This window comes from Streptopelia decaocto, assembly GCF_964273445.1.
Source record: "Streptopelia decaocto genome assembly, chromosome: 2".
Classification (NCBI taxonomy): Eukaryota; Metazoa; Chordata; class Aves; order Columbiformes; family Columbidae; genus Streptopelia; species Streptopelia decaocto.
In genome coordinates, this window is record NC_138655.1 from 31,033,198 (window position 1) to 31,055,922 (window position 22,725).

General features: G+C 41.4%; 1 protein-coding gene across 1 annotated transcript in view; it reads right to left on the bottom strand.

Annotated features, from left to right (window-relative positions):
* Positions 1-22,195, bottom strand: part of STMN2 (stathmin 2) — a 40,415-nt gene extending 18,220 nt beyond the window's left edge. The window contains exon 1 of the mRNA XM_082045851.1: positions 22,129-22,195. Coding sequence (XP_081901977.1) covers positions 22,129-22,147 — 19 coding nt within the window. The 5' untranslated portion in view covers positions 22,148-22,195. The remainder of the gene's footprint in view (positions 1-22,128) is intronic.
* Positions 22,196-22,725: the final 530 nt, after the last annotated feature.

The window sequence follows — 22,725 nt, forward strand, 5'->3', positions numbered from 1 at the left end:
TCTCCCACTATTATCAGAAAACCTAAGGATGTTTATAGGCTTATGGATTAGCCAGTGATGCAGGGAATGAAAGCAAAAGCCCCTGAAGTGAATAGATCTTATCCATCCCTTACATTCAGTCATGAGTGACATCTCATTTTGGTGGTTCACACAGGTGGGGTTTATTTTGTGACTGTCTCTCTGAGTGAAAAACACTGCTCAAGAGAGTATTTACTGTGAATCCAACTTGCAACCTCAAGTACACATGTACTTGTCTGGTTTCCCCAACAAAAATTAGATTGCTTTAAATTCTACTAATGGTTCACAGGCCCAAAGCAAAGGCAGCTGAGATGAGCTGGACAGAACTTCCTCTTCAATGCCCTATAGCGCTCATATATTTCACTTATGGGAAAGGTGGCACAGGACCCTCATTCACCTGGGGCCATTCTTTGGTGACTAAGTCTTTAAAATTGCGATAATGCCATGCAGCTTAATATAGAGACAAGTATAGACTTTTGGTCATGTTCCCTGCCCTTGAATTTTGTGATAATTCTGTACCTAGGCCATAGAGCAAACAGGTACCATGAAAAGGAAATAAGAAACAGAAACTGTGAATTACTGAATTTCCTCTGTCAACAGCAGCTCTAGCATTTTCTACCATATGTCCAGAATACAAGAAAGAAAGAACTTCGACATATTTAATCTGCTTTTGTGTCAAATGAGATTATTAAAAAGTAGTTCTAGGCATTACTTTTTGTAACACTCATGACCATTCCAAGATCATTAAAGCTACACAGGTTTCAGCAGAAGCATTAGTGAATTTATTCTCTCCAATAAGAGAGACTTTTAACAAATCATTTTGAAATGTCTTGGGATGGAATCAAGCATTAGAATAATCCATAAAAGCACAGGGTGGCAGTGAAATTGGGTACCACTGTAGTGTCAGTTCTTCAAAACACAACGAAAAAGCGACAGATCTGACCCTTCAGTTTCCTATGAAGACTGTCAGATTGAACCAATGAAACCTGTCCTGAAGTGCAAGCCCTTCCATGCCACTTCTACAGCACAGTTTGGGTGATAGTATAGGATCTGGCTGGAAAGACCATCCCAAAGAGTACACAAGCAGCTGTTTGCTTATGCAAAGACTGCATTTCTTGCATCTATGCTGTGTAGATGCAAACACATGCAAACATGCAGATTGCAGGGTGTGCAAAGTCTAACTGAAAACTGCCCCTAAATTTACAGCTATGATCATTGCTATGGATTTTTGAACTAAAACAGACTAGTCTAGATGGCAGGTTTATGATTTTTACTTAATGTGTGTGAATGGATTCAAATATCTTTGTTCACTTTATTTTCTGATATCAGAATGTTAACATGTGAAGTTACTACTTTGTTTTATTTCAATTTATGTAATTTTCACTGCTGAAGCAACAAGAAAATCCATTTACTGAACCCTGACTGTTATGGTCACCTGTGACATGAGTTAATGGGACTATTTTGTCATGCTAATGCAACTGTGTTGTCAAAATGAGATTTTAATGGAAGGGGTTTTTCGAATTTGGAAAAAAAATCTTGCCAGGGTTACTCAAAACAAACACTGATGCAGATGCTTTGCCATAGTAACTATTAGAGAGTCTTAGGCCAGATTGCACCGTCTGTTTACAGAAATGTGGAAGGAATACAGACATGTGCCTGTCCAGAAGCTGTCAGTGCACTGCTCCTAAGAAAGCTTTAGTTACTGCTGCTTAACTGGTTTAGTCTTTTGCAGTGACAAGTTCTGCCCCTGTTCTTCAGACGCTTTGGCAGGATACTCAACTTATGCCTATCTTCATAAGAGGCCATCACAGCCACAGACAGCTCTTTATAAACTATTATCACCTCAGTGTGAAAGTCATGTAAGCATCAATAGTTTGCAAGTCTTTAAGGCAGCACCAGCCAGTAATCATTCTGTTATCTGCTGTCTCCTGTATCCTGTGGAAGCACAAAAGACCGTGGAAATTCAGCTATGAGAGGATGTAAACCAAAGAGATCTTCCTGAATGTGAGCAGGATGGAAAAAGGGAATAGGTGGTAGCAGCTGCACCAGGAGGAAATAACCCTCTTTACTTGGCTCGCCTTACCTGCTTGAGAACTTGCTGGTTTTGTTACATACCTCCACATGGGGAAAAGAGTCTCTTTTGACTGGTACTGTAGCAAGTTTGCCTCTGTCATGTCTTACAGAAAACCCCTCAATTTCACTGATAGTTTAGGACTACTGACAGAGTAGTAGTAATGATTCTGCACCTTATAACCAACTTTCCTGTTCTCAAGCTGTCACTCAGAGTCTTATATGAATGATTTACAGACCAAAAGCTTAAATCCTGGAATTTCTGAATGGGTGGATTTGCTTTCCATGATTTAATGCTCACTGTGTGTACGTAATCTCCTTCACTTCATGTACCTAAAGGCTTGTGGCATACCCTTTCACTAGCACACAAAGCCATTCAACTCTTTTACTTCTGAGACAAGTTACATAAAAAATGGCTCAGAAAGCCAGATATCTCACTCCAAAATTTTCATTAATGTGATTTTCAAGATCGCCCTGATGAGCAGTACTGAACCAGAACCTCAGTCTCTGCACAGGCTACAAGGAGTGTTTTCAAGAATGCTAATATGCACGTGTGAAGGCCCGATAAGCAGAAGGCTTCACAGAGACTCTCCTCAACACACCCATCACAGCCCTGCTGTACACAGGGGCTACCTGACATTGGGGCTACCACCCATACTAGCCTGATTTAACAGCAGCCTAGTGGAGTTTTCTTCAGGACTTCCCTGCAGCAGGACAACCCCAGATTTATTCTCTTTCCCCTCAGAAGCAGCTATGTAATGCTGATGAGCCCCCTGAGCCAAGCGCCTCCCTGGGTGCAAAGCTGTGGTGCTTGGCTTGGTCCTGGGTCCATGCTGATGGCTGGTGCACCAGGGAGGGATGTGCAGAGGAGATGGAACTTCTTCAGTGTCCTTGTAACATATAATAAGTGAGGTGTAGTGGACTGAGTTACAGCTTGAAAGGACAGAAGTTGCAGAGCCTGCAGGTGCCTGCTTTCCTCCAACAGCCCCGGTATGGTGATACCAGTCACCACAAACACAGCGTGCCCACAGCCTTCTGCTTGCTGGTGATGTAGGCACTGGGTGGGAAGTGCAATTCTGAATCCTTGTGTTGAGCATACTAGCTTCCCCTGGAGCACCCAGCCGTCAGGGACTAGGATATCGGAGAGGTCTGCTGTCTCCCAGCACGCTCTTAAGGTCATCTCATTACTGAACTGCAGGAGCATGCTGAGGTCCAGCTGAGATCTGCACTACTTTCTGTATAAACATGTCAGATGTGAACATTCTGTGCCAAAGAGCTTATAGTGTGAGGAAGACAGGCAAGGGATGCCGGGGGAAATGACCCACAGCTGAAAAAAACTGCCTCAGGTCACAGACCCACCCTGTAGGAAAGCTTCATGGAGAACACCGGTGTCCTGATTTTTGGATGACTGACACCTCTGTTGGCATGGGCTGTCTCTTTGATAGTGCTGCAGAAAATACGGGTGCTGGCTGCTGAAACAGCCCCTAGAGTGCGGATGCAAATAAAGTATGATGAAATAGAATGGCAATGGTTTAGTGCCACAGCCTGCTATGATCGAACGGCATCTTCCTGAAGTATGAATCGTGCTGTGGGTTCTGTTTTAGCACAGTAAGGCTGGGTTACTAGAACAGGGTGTGACAGAGCTGGCTGACAACATTTCTTTTATTTTTCTAAATCGTTCATTCAGTCACATGTGTTTGGAATGGTGACATTTAGTATTTTTTTTTCTTAATGATCTCCTCAGAGGCTTCCACTGACTTAATTTTGCATCACCCTTGATTCCTTTCTGTAGGCTCAACAAGCTCTTCCTGATCTTGCATCACCTGGACGTGCATCACCCACTGACACTGGATGTCATTTTATTCCATGGCAGCTGTGTAATACCGTGCCTAGAGACTAATGACATAACCTGGCACATTGTCAGTCTTCACAATTGCAATGAGTTCTGTTACTGTTTCTTTTCATTCAGACACAGTAGATCCTTTCTGGACTTGTACTGATATTATTTCAATTATGTTATGAAATCCCTCCTCATCTTTGGACTGAGATTACAGTCAAATTTTTTGAAGAACCATACTGAGCTTCCCAACAGAGCAAGTTGTAGGAATTACCCACGTACTCTGAAAGCAAGCCATTGATACACTATCAAGTAAAGGAGTGGTCCAAAATGCTTCAGCAAAGCAGGCAAGTAAGGAGGAATAGGCAAAGAATCCAACTTTTTCTGTTTTAATCATTCAGGGAGTCTCAGCTGTTGTGGAGTCCCTCAATCAAGGAAACAGAGATGCACTGCTACCAGTTTCCATCAACAGAGACTCTGGTCCTTGCCATTATTCTGGGATCAGATATACATGTGGTTTTAATGGAACTGTAAATCAGATATAAAGTGTGACTTGTTTTTATAATTCATAGATGGGTTGTAACCACAACGCTCAGTAATGCACATTTTGTGCCATTCCAAAATGCCAGTATCTTTGATGTCTTCCAGTATTTTAAAAATTGTGCTTTGAACTGATGAAAGCCAAAACATTAGTTAGTCATAACTTACAGCTCAGAAAACAGTAAGTAAACTCAATTGAAAGGTGCATTTTTTTTTAAAATTAAGGTAAAGAAAATATTGAACGCAATCAGCTAAGTAGAAATTTGTGTTTATATCACATGGGATAGATGCAATTATAATTTGCAGTAGGGCTGGACTCTTGGTCTTTATCTTTTACTAATTAAATGTATTGCTTGCTTGCTGAGTCATTTCATTGAGAGCAGAACCAATTATAATTATTTTCACACCATAATTATCAGGATAATCCATTTTAGAGACAATATGCTGCTGTGAGGGCTGTAGAAGGTACTCCTCAAACTGATCATTTCATACAGACTAGAAAACCCATTTTATAGTGTCTGAATAGGTAACACATAGACAGATTCATTACTTAGTTTATGTACATGTGTATTCATAAAATGTATATATATAAAGCTTTTTAATGTAAGTTTTTTTGTTGATTTTGAGTGATCCACATGTATTCATTGTGCTTAACCCGAAGTCAAATATGTGTAACTGCATCTTTATGCTGCACTATCAGTCTTACTGGCTGCCATGACTACCAAATAATGTCAAAATGCAAACGACAATGAAAGGAGACAGTTTGAAAAATCCAATTTTCTTCTGGGTTTTGAGCAGAATTTCAATTTTGTGGAACATTTTAAAATAAGGTTGTCTCATCAGTTTGAATAAAGGCATTAGTTTGCTTTCTGTACATGATTGCAAATGACACATGCAAGGAGATTACTGAAAAATGAAGGGTTCCTATCCTTGCAATAGTACAAATAATGGCATACACATTATAAATTGTGTTAATTAACAATAGTGTTTTAAATTTGAATGCCAGAACAAAATAAGCTCTTAGTAAAAGACTTCAAAGTTTTGGTATAAAACTGTTTGATATTAGAGTTTGTCTATCAATGTAACTCATATTTGTGAGGGATTTTGCTTTAAACCCAGGGAGGTGTGGTAACAGAAACGGTGTTGCAGATGCCCTGATACTCTGCTTTATACTCTGATTTATACTTCATTTATAGTCTAGTTCTTTATACTTTATGGCTCAATTCCCCTTTTTTCATAACAAAGACTACAAAAATTTAAATACAAATATAAGAGTCTACTCAGTTGGGTGTATGTGGGAGCAAGGGGTTGCATTTAATTACAAGATATTCCAAGGACTGAAATTCTGGGTTTACAGAAATTTAGTCCCTAATTTAAGGATCTTCCCTATGTGGAAAGCCTATCAAGGGTGTGTTTATCCTTGGAGAAATCATTTGGTTCAAAAATGATGTCTTCAGGTTTTGAAGGACTTTGAAGGCACTTGCACAAACAGAAATGGCAACAATTTCCTAATCAACCATGTTGATATAAAGCAGATTCTGTAAAACTCACGTTTTTATTTGATGTTATCATTTCCTAACAAGTGGGCAGCAGAATGACTAGGAAAAGTACCTTTTGGCAGGTCTCCAAATCTAGAAACTTGGTTTACTTCTAGACATTTCAATGTTCAATATGTTCACCGTGAAAATCTATTTTCACAGCACTTAAAGACATAAGATAATTTTCTGCTAGTCTTATACACAGTCCTAATGAGAGTATAAATGCCCAAATGAGGTTTCAGATGATATTTCAGCGTGTGGCTATGTAAACCCATAACTGTCAGTGATGAAAGATGACAGCATCCAAGTCCAATAGGAACAGATACTGGGGTAGTGACTTTTTAAAATAAATCTACAAACATAAATTCAGGAGATCTAGGCTGGCTCTGAAAGTCTGACAAGGAAGAGTTTTTTTTGCTGTTTTTTCCACCTTGGGAAAATGGAGAGAAGAAGCAGGGCAGAAGCAGAGGTGTGTGTGAATCTACAGAAGAGGAAGTTGGATTTGCTAGTGGCTGAAGGTATTTGCTGCTGTGGAGCTGTGCCTGAAGTACTGCATCCAGTTTCGGGCCTCTTAGTTTAATAGGGACATGGTGGAATAGGTGAAGGTCTAGTGGAGGGTTATTAGGAAGGCGATGGACCTGAAGCATGTGGCCTGTGAAGGGTGGTAGAGGAGGCCAGGTTCGTTTAGTTGGGCAAAGGGCTGGCTAAAGGACAGTATGCTAGCTGCTTACAACTGTTTGAAGGAAAGAGCAATACCATGACAGAACTAAACACTTCCAGGTAACACAAGAAGAACAGCAGCCATAAACCATGTCTTGGAAAGTTGTGAGATGATCCATTCAGGACTTGGATAGACAAAGGGTCCATGGACCTTCTTCAAGCAGGTCATGCTAGATAACCTCTACATGTCCTTCCAGCCAGCTTCTCCATAGTTCAATTCCCAGAGCAAGCTCTATTTCATGTGTGGTGGTGTGGGAGGGAGGGCATGTTAGCAACTTACACCTCCAGCTCCACTCGTCTTTTGTTATTCACATCTTTTTGTGCTTGTTATCCCAATAAAAGTGCATCTCATCTCACTGGACTTCTGCACTATTGTTATCATTGAGGACTTGTAAATTAGCTGCAGACTCTTGGTGAGCTCATCCCCAGTGTATTTCAGAACCAAATCCCTCTGGCTCTTCAGAGTCATAGAATCACAGAATATTAGGGATTGGAAGGGACCTCAAAAGATCACCTAGTCCAATCCCCCCGCTGGAGCAGGAACACCTAGATGAGGTTACACAGGAAGGCATCCAGGTGAGTTTTGAATGTCTCCAGAGAAGAAGACTCTTTTCCTGGCTCTTTCCCCAATCATTCACCCCCTTGCTGACCTACATTCTACCTCCTTTCTTGCCGAAGAACCTCACAATTTCCTTCACCATGTTCCAAGAGCACCTTGTTGGGGGAGCACCAGGAAGAGACCCTGGCTGTTCAGCTGCTGGACTTCAGATGTGGCCATCACCACAGGCCACTTCCCCAGTCATCCTACCTGTTTTTAGAAATGCAGTCTTCCAAGTACCCTTTCAGATTTTGTAAAAACTCTCTCAGCACTTAAGCTTGCTTGCAAAACAAGCAATAAGCCATACAGCATAGATACAGGTAATAAAAAGATACATAAAAGCAAATAAAGAGAATCACTGTCATAATTCTTTTAAAATTTTGGCTTTGCCTCACTGGGAAGATTTTATATAGCTTGCAAAGTTGAAATGATCATTTCATTCTTGGAACCGTTGCAAATACAATAGTGTGGTCATTAGTGAGTATTAACTTATGTTGCACAACAAATCTGGGTTCTCTGCAAGTTTTGTTATTGAGCAAAACCATAAAATTGTATTAGAAATACAGCATGAGGATATAAATGTAACTGTTTTAACCAGAAATTGGCACAATTCAAAACATTAATACAGGTCAAACTTAAGACCTAATCCAGACTGGAAAATAAATCTGAGGGATTCATTTAATTGGACACTTTTTGCCTTTTTTGTTTGGTTGGTTTTATTTTTGGTTTTGTTTTGTTTTGTTTTAGTAAAACTGATTTGGGCAGTGACAACAATCAATAAAGTGAGTTGTATGAAATGATGGAAGAAATCTTTAATAATATTGACTCCTGCTAGGTGACAAGCATCTTCCAATTTGTCACATCCTTTCTCCACCTGAGAAAAAATACATGCAAAGCATGTATGCTAAAATAAAACTTTAGCTTGAACACCCACTGAACTGTGGTCATTTATCAGTGGTCCTCTAGAAGCCCACCTAGAAGATACGGCTCATGTCCTGCGTCATTCTGTGGTCATGAATTTCTCCTAACTCCCAGTAAAATTACTTGCAATAGTTTGAAGGTTTTGTCAGTCCTGATCTCAAACTTATCAATACTGTTTTACTTGCAATCAGATCATTTGTGGATGAAAACCCAGCCTTGTTTTAAGTCAACCAAAAATTTCTCTTTGACTTTGGTGCATTTAAGTTTTATCCAATAGATGCTTTCTGGGGGGCTTTCCAAAATGACATTTTTGAGTTGTTCGTCACATATCTGTTATTCTGTGGCTCTCAGATTTTATGTATGGTTTTTAACTAAACTATCTATGCAGCCGTTTTTACTAATTACCTGATTTATACTTCTACTATTCTATCCTGCCATGTCTTTAGGCATATATTCAAACATTTGATTGCCTCCATTAAGAAAATAACGATAACCTCAACAGCACATTGCTAAAATTTACCACAGTTAGGCATAGATTATAAATATTATTGAGTACTTTAATCAGAAGATGTGTAAAATGAACGAGGAAAAAAAAGAAAAATAAAGAATGACAGCCTCTTCTTTGAAACCATGCTGATGGTTCAAACAAATTCAAACAAATTCAAAATTGATTAAATTGGCTGAGAGAGAACAATTGCTGGTGAGATATTTTTCTTAGCATAAAACTAGAACAAGAACTAATGGTCAGAGAAAGTGACCTGTGGTTTAAGTAGCTTTACACAGATCTCCATAATAGAAATATATTGATTTTCTAAGATGTAAAATTAATGCAGAAATGTCTATGCTTTAACAATTTATGTGGACTTTCAGTAACATGAATGCTCCCAATTAAGTTCTTCATGATCCACCTCTGTTTTCAATCTTTCTCTTTTTTTTCCCTCTTTATACTGTTTTTCAATTCAGTGATTTGTTTCCTGTTCTGAAATGTTAGCGAAGATTTCTAGAATCCATTTGCTTTGTTAGTCTATTTATCCCCCTGTGGGTATATACCTGTCTATCTGTCTCTCTTTATTTTGCTGCAGCACTGGTCTTCACTTACACAGAAGAGGATCTTGAACCATAGAAGCACAGAATAGTTTGGGTTGGAAGGGACCTTCAAAGGTCATCTAATCCAACTCCCCTGCAACAGGCAGGGACATCTTCAACTAGATCAGGTTGCTCAGAGCCCCGTCCAGCCTGGCCTGGAATGTCTCCAGGGACGGGGCATCTACCACCTCTCTGGGCAACCTGGGCCAGTGTTTCACCACCCTCATTGTAAAATATTTCTTCCTCATGTAGCCTGAATCTCCTCTCTTTTAGTTTAAAAACATTACCCCTTCTCCTTAAAGAATTCAGAGACACTGCTCTGCCACCAAATTAACCACATGAAGAGCCGATCCCTGCAGAGATGCTCCATTGATTCCTGTGGGGCTCTGTTTGGAGGGTGCTTGGCTCATTTCAAATAAAAAGAGTTCTTCACTTGCAATAGCTATATTTTCAGGGCACTGTGCACCAGCAAATCACAGCATCAACAGTCTGTCATTAAAGGTAAATCAGAACTTCTGTGTTGTTCAGCCTCTCCTTTGTAACAGACTTACCAAACTTCCAGGACTGGTTTGGCCATCACATTTTTCAATACTTTCTAATAGTAACAGGAGCTGGAGATATCCAAATGTCAACTTAAATTGTCCTGTTTTTTCTCTTTTGTTTTATAATCAAATTATTTTTCCCATATAAAAAAGTCTCTTTTCCTGTATAATCAAATTCTCCTTTATTAGTGTAGCTGGCTTTTACAAGATTTTTCAAAATGATAAGGGAGATATTTCCTTCCTAAGCTGCTGCTTCAAGAAATTTAAAGGGGGAAAAAATGGCTTCATCAGACATAAATCAACATGGTTCTACTACCATAGATTTGCATTGGTTTAGGATCCAATTCTAGCAAGATTGGTGTTCCTGGCCTTTGCACATCTTAGCCACTTACATGAACCATACACCACAGTGAGCCATTGCTATTTCCCATCTACTGTCACTTTTTTTACTTCCACTGCATTAGAAAAGATGAGAGCCCTTCTTTCACTGAGGCTCACTTTGCTAAATTACAGTGATTTGGCCTACAGTTTTCTTGGCTGGAGGGCTACCTCTTGCTGAATTTTGGAGGAGCTTTTAGCAAAAATCATTTCACTATTTCTGGGACGATGACTAAGGAAAAATACATAGCTTGCATGTGGTAAACTAAACAAGTGCCTAATGTGCTTGTTTAAAAGGCTCTAGCACTTTGTGCCAGAAACCATTCCTCATTTAAAAAATCTGCCCAGGCCTACCCATGGAATAAGTCACTGAAATATCTGATTGCAGGCTTCAACTGTGGCTGGGAGAGACACGTCCAAGCTTTACAGCCAATTTCTCTGAGGACATTTTGTGCTGGACATGACTGGTTTCACATGGTCTGAGAGTGCTGCTTCAAGCACTGCTCTTCTTGGTCGATGTGAACCAGAGGAGTGCTGGAAATTGGAAAAAGAAGAGGAAACAAATATCCTATGATTTTAATTACTCCCCTTCTGGCTCTGCAGAAGTGTGGAGGATTATCAGAAGGAATGGGCTGTGTGAAGGCACAAGAGATGAATTTGCCTGGGGGAAGAAATTGCCAAGAGCAGACAAATTTAAAAACAAAACAAAAGAAAACAACCATGAAAAAGTCAGTCAGGGGATGGGATGATTGGACCAAGAGTGGGGGTGACTCTATGACCAGATAATGAGGCTAGGTTAAGAAAATGAGGGAAAGGGTAGCAAGGAAATGGATTTGGACTGGAAATCAGCAGGTGGTGGGGATGGAGCAGATGGGAAACTCTGCATAGGATGCCACATTGCTCAGAAGAAAGTTCAGAGTAATCTGAAACAGAAATCTTCCTATCTGCTAGCTCAGACTTTCCTCTAATGTGTAAATGACACTAAAAGACTACACAAATATTAGAGTAGCTGTTCAGGTCCATCTGATATAATATTCTGCTTCCAGGATACCTTTTATTAATTTTAATTTTAATTTTAATCTAGGAAATTATACCTCTATAACTACATAGAAATGTACCAAATGTAATTGCGTAACCTTTGTACTATAGTATTGTAGATTACTCCTGTTTGCTTCTCTAAATGCCTTAAATTTTCTGCCCGGATTATTATTGCAATTTTTTACTCTTTGCAATCCTGTTCACGTCTTTCATGCAGAAGAGATGAGGATGTCAGCAGAGCTGAGATCTCTAGAATAGCGCTGGCAGGCTATGCAAACTGATAATTGCAATTTTGCAGAGCACTTAAAAGTACCTCTATCATATTTAATCCTGTTTTTCAGGCCTCCCATCACTAGAAGGAGGAATTCTTTACACAGTTAATCTAGTGCTGTATGATTCTCTAAGTCAGATATTTTCCTTCTTAATGTTTCACTACAAAAAATGTGAATGCATCAAGGAAGTAACTTGAATCCTCAATGCAGATAAAAACAAGTATCTTACTATTACTTTTCTTAAGAAGCCTTTACTGATATTTTACTTGGAAAATAATGATGTTTAGAGGTAGAACATCATTTTCCCAGCAAGAAGCTATTTGCCTTGAGAACAAGTGTTTTGTTGACAAATATTAAACATTTCAGTTTTGAAACCACTATGAGTATGGGCTTCTTTCCTATCTACAACATATAATATTGAAAGCTCCCTGACTGCAGTCTTGACAGCACCAAAAATATCAAAACACATAAAAATGTATTAGCTTAGAAACAGACTTTTGTATTACATCTACATAACAAATTGAATAAATGCTGGTACCTGGAGACAAAGACTGTATAATCAAGTGGCTATAAACATGATTGCTGAATGACATCAGTTCCTCTTTCTTTTCACAGGAGCGATGTAAGAAACAAATACATCAAAATAGTTAAATGTGATATTTAGTAAAGGATAATAAAATGGGTTACAGAAGTGAATTTCACCTCCAAAAAAGTGTCTTTGAGAAATTACACAGCTTGATTCATGCATTCATTTTAATTTAAAAGATTTCCTAGGAGAATGCAAATATTTCTTACAGCTCCATTCAGGTAACTGGAGGATTTGCAGTACAAAAATACTAGTAATTTTTTTTTTCTACACTTTTCTATGTAAATGTAGGTAAAAAAAAATGTGCATCTTTGACCAGTCTTTTTAAATGGAAAAAATAACAGTCATAACAACATTAGACACTTCAGGGATCCCTGCCAATGAAGTCCTACCAGGAGCTATCCTAGTGGAAACCAGAAGATTTAATTTGAACTTGTAGGCCAAAAGGACAATTTGTGTTTTCAACAGCTTTAGAACGGATCAATAACAGCATCAAGATTGGAAGTTATAGCCATGTAGTCACTTAGTAATTACAGAATATATTTAAATGTAAAAACCTTAAACATTTAAAAGTACCTTAGCTAGCTTTAGGTAAAGCATACCTTAGCTTAAGGTAAACTCTCCATTTGCAGACTTCTATAGCAGTCATAGTATAACTTATACATTTTTCTTTACCTAAGAAATTCCCTAAGGATTATAAAAAGTACCTGAACAGCACAGAATGCAAATATAGCATTAGAAGGTAGGTTGCTCTGTTTCCTAATCTGATCAGTGTGGATTTTTGCAACTTTTGTAACATAGAACAGTGTTACACATTTCCATGCAGTACAGAACATAACTTCACATCGCAGCTCTTAGGTAGGTATATATGATAAGATTATCCTCATCTTAATGAAGAGAAAGATCATAAAATGATCAAGTGACAAATCAAATAAACAAGCTAGGTGCCTAAAATGATATGTAAGGAAAATTCAGGCTTCTAAATCCAAAATGTAGATTCTGCAAATTCCTGCATAGCTGCAGAGGTCATGAAAATCCATAAATACCACAATTTGTGCTCTTCAAATTGGTGGTGCATTGTGGGTTGCTACTTTCTTGTTCAAGCAAGAGTGTCTCAGACTTGAAACATTTAATCCCCTAACATTAGGAACTGGGTGTTCTTCCAAGCCAGTCCTTATCCTCTGCAGAAATCTCTGTAGCCTATTTCCTGAGAGCATGTGGCACACATAGATAGGACAGGGTTCTTCATAAGTGCAGGGGCAGCCACTGGTTTGTTTTAAAATGCAGCTGAGGAGAAACATTCACAGTTGTCTTACTGCTGCCCATTGGTACAACTGTCTACAGTGGGCACCTTGGGCTGGGAAATGCCACAACTGCATTCAATCCCTTTCAGAAATGAGGAGATTCAAGCTGAAGGAACTTAATCACCACTCAAAGAAACTTGAGGTTTGTTTTTTGCTTCCACAACTGTTTCTGTTTCATACCCTGTGGCTGTATCATGAAAAATCCAGCAAGGGTGCTATAAACCAGAGCTTCCCAGTTAGTTACGAGGTGGAGGTCATCCTCCCTCCTGTGTGCTCTTTTGTCCTCTCTCCAGCATGATGTTCTTCCCACCAGAGAATGGAAAGGAACCACAGCTTGGTGTCTCTGGCAACCCCTGGGGAAGAAGGGCATGCAGGGACAAGGGTCATTGTTTGGCCGAGGGAGAGGAGTGCATCCATCGCCACCTCCTTTTCCTCCTACCATGATGGGGGAAACCAAATCAGGGGTTCTCTGTGGCTGCTGGTGAAGTGCTCACAGTCACTTCCTTAAACTAAACCACCTGCCTGGGGCAAAACTGGTGAGAAAAACCCCATCAAACCCCAACAAGCCTGTTTTGTAAGTGTGAAGGATCACAATTTCTCCACACAACAACTGCTACAACAGTAGATAGGTTTTGTGTATTAGAATGAGCACATAATTATAACTTATTTATGAAGTTCTTGGATTAGACAGCTATACTTTCAAAAAAATAACATTTCTAAGTGTATTCAGCAAAGCCTAATGTTTTGTGTAGATGCTGTGCATCAGTTTAACGGCACATCCTGTCAGAAAGAACTTAAATTCAGTTCATTTGTTAAATTATGTATTAGCAGACAGGAAAAAGAAAAACATAATAAGTGGAAGAGAAAATTAGATAATTACAGAGCAGCTTCAGATGCTGGTATTGCTCAGCGAGATGATGTCTTGGGTATTTTGTTCCCAGGGGCCAGCATTTCGGCATTAAGCCTCTTTTCTGACTGAGGATGCAGGTCTGTGCAGACTGAAGTCTCCAAAGCAATTTTTTCTGTTTTTGAAAAGTGCTGAGCAACTAGAGCAGTAGATATTGCCTGCACTGTAGTCATGGGTGCCCAACACCTTGCAGGGTTGAGGTATGTGTCCCAGGTAGAATTGCTGGTTGATGTTCACAGGGGGACTCAAGCTTCCAAGTGGGATCAACAGTATTTTTAAACGGAATGAAAACCAACATCACTTCAGATTGTATCTGCAGAGTTCACAGGATCAGAACTGTGTGTAGCCTAAAAAGAACAGTCCTGGCTCACTGGGGAGGTCCCATACGATTGGAAATTGGTGAATGTTACTCCAATCCACAAAAAGGGCTGCAAAGCTGACCCTGGCAACTACAGGCCTGTCAGCCTGACCTCGATGCCTGGCAGGGTTATGGAGCAGATCATCCTGAATGGAATCACACAGCACCTTCAGGATGGACAAGGGATCAGACTCAGCCAGCATGGGTTTAGGAGAGGCAGGTCCTGTCTGACCAACCTGATCTCTATTTATGATCAGGTGACCCACCTGGTGGATGAGGGGAAAGCTGTAGATGTGATCTATCTAGACTTCAGCAAAGCCTTTGACACTGTCTCCCATAATATACTCCTGCAAAAGCTGGTAGCCCATGGCTTGGACAAGTGCACTCTCTGCTGGGTTAAGAACTAGCTGGAGGGCCGCATCCAGAGAGTGCTGGTGAATGGGGCTGCATCTAGCTGGCAGCCAGTCACTAGTGGTGTCCCCCAGGGGTCAGTGTTGGGTCCAGTCCTGTTTAACATCTTTATTGATGATTTGGATGAGGGGATTGAGACCATCATCAGCAAATTTGCTGATGACACCAAGTTGGGAGGGAGTGTCGACCTGCTGGAAGGCAGGAGGGCTCTGCAGAGGGATCTGGACAGACTGGAAAAATGGGCTGATTCCAATGGGATGAGGTTCAACAAGGCCAAGTGCCGGGTCCTGCACTTTGGCCACAACAACCCCCTGCAGCACTACAGCCTGGGCACAGAGTGGCTGGAGAGCAGTCAGACAGAAAGGGACCTGGGGGTACTAATTGACAGGAAGCTCAACACGAGCCAACAGTGTGCCCAGGTGGCCAAGAAGGCCAATGGTATCCTGTCCTGTATCAAAAATAGCGTGGTCAGCAGGACAAGGGAAGTGATCCTTCCCCTGTACTCTGCATTGGTGAGGCCACACCTGGAGTATGGTGTTCAGTTCTGGGCCCCTCAGTTCAGGAAAGACATTGAAGTGCTGGAGCGGGTCCAGAGAAGAGCAACAAGACTGGTGAAGGGACTTGAGCATAAGACCTATGGGGAGAGGTTGAGGGAGCTGGGGTTGTTTAGTCTAGAGAAGAGGAGGCTTAGAGGTGACCTCATCACTCTCTATAACTACCTGAAGGGAAGTTATAGCCAGGTGGGGATTGGTCTCTTCTCCCAGGCAGTTAGCAACAGGACAAGGGGGCATGGCCTTAAACTCTGCCAGGGGAAATTTAGGCTGGATATTAGAAAGAAATTCTTTCCAGAGAGAGTGGTCAGGCATTGGAATGGCCTGCCCAGGGAGGTGGTGGACTCACTGTCCCTGGAGGTTTTTAAACTGGGATTGGACATGGCACTTAGTGCCATGACCTAGTAAATGGATTGGAGTTGGATCAAGGGTTGGACTTGATGATCTCTGAGGTCTTTCCCAACCCAGTCGATTCTGTGATTCTGTGAATCGTGAATAGCAGCCATTCCTCCAAATCATCTACCAATTTCAGCGTCCCTATGGGCTACAGATCAGCTGACTGAACTGAGGCCAGTGGCTGAACTCCGTTGACTCCAGTGAGGCAAGACTCATTTGCAAAATTGCACCAGGGAAGGTTCAGATTGGATATTAGGAAAAATTTAATCATGGAAAGGGTTGTCAAGCACTGGAACAGGCTGCCCAGGGAAGTGGTTGAGTCAGCATCCCTGGAGATGTTTAGAAGACCTGTAGATGAGGTTCTTAGGCACATAGTCTAGTACCAGACTTAGGTTATGGTTGGACTTTACGATCTTGAGGGTCTCTTCCAACCAAAATTATTCTGTGATTCTATGATCTATCATCTATTTTATGGATACTGCAGAAGCAAGCATGTTCTCTACAAGCCACCTGATGACAGTAACGGTTTTTGTTTTATAAAGGTGACTCGTATGGAGAATTAGCATTGGGTTTTTAAAGGTAGTTATTGCAGAGGTAAGCATGCACTGCTGGTTCCTGATGTGACATTTGCTCGCCCTTAAAGCCTCAGGCAGAACTACTGAGCACGTCAGGACAAAGGGCTTTGAAGCCTGGAGACAAAAGTTGAAAGGCGAATGTACTCAATATATGTACAGCCTGGGGGCAGCACACTCTGCAAGAAGACTTGCTGGAGGACTTAACTTCCAGCTGTGTTGTTGCCCACTGGTCACTGGGCTAGGAGCCACCCTCAGTCTCTTATAATGAAGAGGTGGCTTTCTTGCTGTATAATCTTTGGCAAAGCTTTTAGTGAGTTGATTTTCCTGCTATATCAGTTATTTGGAGTGACACCATTTTAAGATGGCTACTTTAAGACACCTAGGGCTTGATGTTTTACAGGAGTGCTGATGATCTCATGTTCCTTTGAACTATCAACTAATAAGGTAGTTAAACTAGACCTATGTGAAAATGCTGCACTGTTCGAGTACTCCCTGGACTCACTTGTTGTGGGAATCTTCTGGTCTTTGTGTTTCAAACTGCATAATAGTTTCTACTTCTCACAGAAGGCTCTTAGGAGAATTAATTAGTTAATTTTGTTCAGCCTTTGAAGGCTAAAATGCTATCCGAATATATTGCTGGATATGAGTGTTCCATCTCTCTTCTGTAATGAGTTTTTTAAATTAAAGCTATTAATTTGAAAATGGAGAATTATTTTCTAAAGAAATTAGTATAAATGTCACCTGAGAAAAATCTAACCACAAGGTTAGGCTATGCATATATTTATAGTAAAAAATAGGTGTGCAAAATGTGATTTAGAGAAACGTACTATTGCAGGACAAATATCAACTATTTTTTTTTTAAATCAGGCTTAATTAATTAAAGGAAATTAAAATTGACAAAGTCAATGTGAATGAATTACAGGAATACGTTATTAATCAGGGGAGCCTTTAGTCTAAACAGAGCTTATATTGGGACAAAAGGTGATGGAGGTGGAGGTGAGAGAACATTTTGGAAGTGTTCAAGCTGCTGGATTTTCTTTTTATTTCCTCAACATGGTACGGGACCTCTTCCGTAAGATGATGGAACAGACGATGCTCCATTCTCCTGCATATACACTCACAGGGTCAGTAAAGAACTGTTATGAGGCAATATAAATTCTCAGCCATATGGACTGTTTTTAAAATTATTACTGCCTGAGTTCTACATAGCAGGAAGAGTAATCTACTTTTTAAAACCAGGAAATGAATGTGAATAGGTGTTAACCTTCATTTCTCTAGTGAACTGTACTTGCCAGCAACTTTATATTAGCTTAGCGACCAAAATTCTCAAAAGTCTGAAAAATAAACTAATTAAAATGTTTCTTCTAGATCTTGACAAAATTTGGAAAAATGGTGTCTCAGCCAAATCACATTTTTTCTAACATTATGAGACAATAAACTATTTTCTGAATCTTGTCTACATTCTTTCTCAAAGTAATTTCCTATTTGTCTATTCAGAGATGTAATTTTCTGACAGTTTAAAATAATTCAGTCCTGACTTGTGTTAATTTATTTATAAAAGGGCAAGACCTTTATTTATTTATACAAGGGAAAGGTTAAAACCTTCTGCTAAAAACAGCATAGTACAGAAAGGAGCATTGTTAGTCCAAATTCAGCCTGATGCTTAGCTATATGTTGTTGAACTTGAAGCTTGTCACTGCCATTGCTGTCCAGATGACTACTCATGTGCGTTTGTTGAAGATTGAGCAATTGTTTAAGTGCACCGGCAGATCAGAGGCAGAATGCTTACCCCTTTGTAGTAAAAAAGCCTAGCTATTAAAATAATTGGACCAGTTAAACTCAACTTATTTATGACTTCATATGTATGTTTACATACCAGATAAAACAATAACGCAGTACTCCGTTAATAGACAAACTTAGCAGTGACATTGCGTCCATCAAGCTAAGTATCGAGGTCTGAACTTGTGACTAAAATGTAAATGACCAAGTAGAACAACAACTCTGAAACACTTTTACAACAGTTTAATCAGTCTTACTGAGATATGCAAAGGAGGCAGTGTGGGGCTGCCTGAATTCCCATATCCTCATAATCCCACCCATTTATCACCTCACAGAGCTCCTGACTATCTCAAAAGGAGTCTGAATTAAAACACTTCTTTAACACGTTATTCACATATATCCCATGTATTTCTGCTAAACAACTTCCCACAAAATAAACAAGAACCATAATTTAGATTTCCTGTATGATAATTGTCTGAATATTTTTCATAATAAATATTCTTTAAATTAAACACCACAAGGAAAAAAAAATGGCATAATAGTTTCAGACACTTTTCTTAGTTCCAGTGGCATCACTGACTGCTTCACCCTCATGCTGCCATGTACATAGCCTAAGAAAGCCAGGCACATGGCCCATCAGGCCTGCAGTGACCCCACCTGTAAAAGCAGCTTTTTGATATAACACACGTTCTGTATGGTAGGAAGCATAATGTATGAAGGATTCTATCTATGCAATCCTGATTTCATTTAGAAGATGGTGTCAAGGGGAGGATGTAATTTAAAAGCCCCCAGAATTTCTATACAGTCATGTTATATGAAATTTTAAAATAAGACACATACATAGATAAATAGATGGATGTGCATGTATGTGCCTGGTGTGCATCATTCATACACTATGTAAACTGAACAGAAAGAAGAACTTCATGGGCATTCAGGCATTCTGAGCCCCAGAAATTATTGCAGCTGATGAAATTCCTGTGTAAACCAAAGGAGATTTCCTTGAAACCTTTTATTTAACAGAGCCTAAGAAAATGAGGCTTCATTTTGCTTTGTATGTAAGACTATAAACACAGGCTTATCAAGGTTATTTAACATCTGCCTAACCTGAGTTATGTGAAGAGTTCTGTCCAAAGCCTGTAGGACTATTCACATGCTCAAACTCAGACACCTGCTTAAGTGCCTTGCTGGACCAGGGCCAGAAACATAATAGTGGGCCAGCTTAAGCTGATTAGAAATGTGCTGTTGGCTCCAGTGGCAGCCAGATCTAACCTTTATTGTCACTTTGCAAAACACAGTGTTCAACAGGGAGAAAAAATCAGGCACTCTGTAGTTCTCTCGGTGGTCTATTCTGTAAAGCTGGAGTACAAAACAAATGGAGCTTATTTGGCACTAACTGGAAGCACTTATGACTGAGAATGCATCTATTTTTCCACAGGAAAATAAAATTTATTGTCTTGAAGAAACTCTTGAAATAAAGTGGCATATGCTAATATTCTGTCTTGATCCAAATTTTCTCTACAAATAACTACAGCAAGGAAGAATAAGGTTCAAAGAAATGCTGAAGAGAATCTTTAGCCTTTATGACTTTAAAGAGAAAAGATGCTTTTAATAATATTTCTTTCATTAATTAACTGAATGCTGTTGTAATTAGCATTTACAGAAACCTAGGTAGTTACATTGATTTTCATTGCTTATGTCGCTTGTTAAGCAGGTATTAATAAGAAAACTGGCGTGGCACAGTCAATCTGTCTCTGGGCAAACCTAATGATTCCAGACATCTCTTTTGCTGCAGAAACCTTTATATTTGTGTGCTGTGAGATCATTAATCAAAGGCTCAAGAGCCTTTTCTTCCCTAGTGACAGAATTCCTAACTGGGTCTTCTGCAGTGATAAGTCTCCGACTGACTACAAATTATCAATACTGATTACCAGATTGCTGCAGTGGGGAGGGGACGGCGTGCTCGGCACTGCAGGGCTGGCCAGACTCCCACAGCCCTTGTCTCCCTCCTCTATTTGCATCTCCAGTTGTCTCCTGTCTTCTTCCCAGGGGTGTCACAGCCAGGTTAAAATGCTTCCAATCCACAACCGATTATTCCTCGGGAGCGGAACATCAGCATTCAAATAAATATATGTATAATGCATCAGTTACTGCCAATGCCAAGAGGATTTGGTATAACTTTGTGCAACATGATTAAGAACGATAACAGAGTCTGCACAGAACGAGAATTTGAATGTGATTTGCTTTTTGGGGAAGGATAACAATTGTCTTGGAGCTCTCCAACCTTATTTTGCGGCATTTGTGTGTGCATGACTCAATGGTGAATGACTGTGAAAACTTGAAGCTAAATGCATCAGACGTAGGTCCCTTCTCACTGCCCCCAGCCTCCCGTCCCCACCCCCCCCCCAAAAAAAAAAAAAAAAAGGAAAAAAGAAAAATCAAAGAGTAACAGAGTCTGGATGCTTTCAGCAGTCTGGCCCCACGGTTGTTCTCCTTCTCTCGCTCCCACACCCTCCACTGCGATTTTCCACTCCCCACCCTCTCCAGCAGCCTCCCTCGAACAAAGGGGCCGGGGCCGGGCTCCTGCCTCTCGCTCCCCCCGCTGGGGCGAGGACAGGCGCTCCAGGACCAGAAGGGACCAGAAGGGACCCGAAGGCTCCCCAAGGCTCCCCAAGGCCGGGGCTGCGGCGGGGAGACCGCGCAACTCCCGCAGCCGCGCCCCGCCCCGCCGCTCCCCGAGGCCGAGCGGGGGGCGGCGGGGAGGGGCCGGGGGGCTGGGGGGGGGGCGGGGCGCCGCGGCGGCAGGGCGCAGGGTGCGGCTCCTGGCCGAGGAGGAGGGGGGGAAGTTGGGGGGGGGGGGGGAGGATTCTTTGCTTGCAGCTGAAAAACGCAAGATAACAACAGCCCTGGAAGCTGCCCCCCGGGAGAGAAAATCAGGGTGGGAACTGCTAGAAAATGCCAGCTATCCATGATGCAGTGACCTACTTCGGGCACCCCCGCCCTCCCCACCTTCGGCCCCCCCGGCAGACTGCAGGTGCGGCAGCACCGGGGCAGCAGGCGAGCGGCGGCTCCTTCTACTCGCCCCCCCGCAGCCCCTTGCGCCGGGCTGGGCGCGGCCGGCCCGCAGTGCGCCCCGCCGCAGGTGCCCGCCCCGCTGCAGCCCCCCCGCACCACGGCCCCTGCGCCCCCCGCCGCCAGCACGGACCCCCGGGGCCGCCGCCCGCAGGCCCCCGCCCCTGCGGTGCTGGGTTCCACTCGGCGGTGCCTCTCTGCCTTCCCGCTGTGCCTCTTCCCACGAGGTTTGCGTTTCGTTTTAGAAGCAGAGGGGAGCTACGGGGGGCGATGGGAGGCACGTTTGTAGCGGGGTTAACTTTCCGGTTCCTTTTATCTTTTTTTTTTTTTAATGCCATAATATATCTATTCATCATTAAAATAATGAAAGTCGTTTCAAAATCAGGCTGTGCTCATGCGTCGACCTCACCCATCAGTAAATATTTAATCCGATCTCAGGTTAGGACGCTAAACAAGCCCTGCGATCCCACACCCCCTCCCTTTTTCTCTGATCAAAGAAATTAAAAAATATGTTTAGCGTGTCTTGATTTTTTCTAAACTTTAGGGACACTGAGAAGAGCACCCGGTGTAGATAGTGCTCCTAGGAAATAGCGGCCGTTGTACTGTTTGAAGAAAAAGAGATGCAGTTTCTTACCCATTGCTGTTTTAGCCATGGTGGGATGTGCAGGTTCTCAGAGGCGGTGAAGGCAAAGGGGTCCAGCTACAGCAGTGGAGAGAGGGAGAGAAGACTGAATAAGGCACTGAGTCAGCAGAGTGGGGCTGTGCAAGAGAAGGAGCAAGAGGCAGGAGCCCATGAATAATTATCACTCCTCTACCCAAGCAGATTGGCTCTAGAGGTCCCCTGACATGACTCCTGCAGAGCCAGAATCTCTGGGCATTAAATATTGATCCACCAATGGTGCTGGAGTACAAAGTGCCAGAATGGAGTTTGAAATGGAAATCAGTCCTTGAATGCCTCTCCCCCCTCGATCTGGCTTTAATAGTACATTCCATGTCAAATGTTTTATGTCTTGTGTGAAAAAAGCCTATTGGTGTTGAAGTCTCTGCTGTTGCTACCTGTAAAACATGCACAAGTCCATTTTCACATTTTATTCCAAAGATATGACAAAAAAGGGACCAATGCAAGGGATTTTCTAAACCATTTCAGTAAAACAGCTGATCTGATTTTTTTTTTTTTTACCTCTGCATCCTGTTTCGTGCAAATGTATGCAGATTCCACAGACAATTGTTT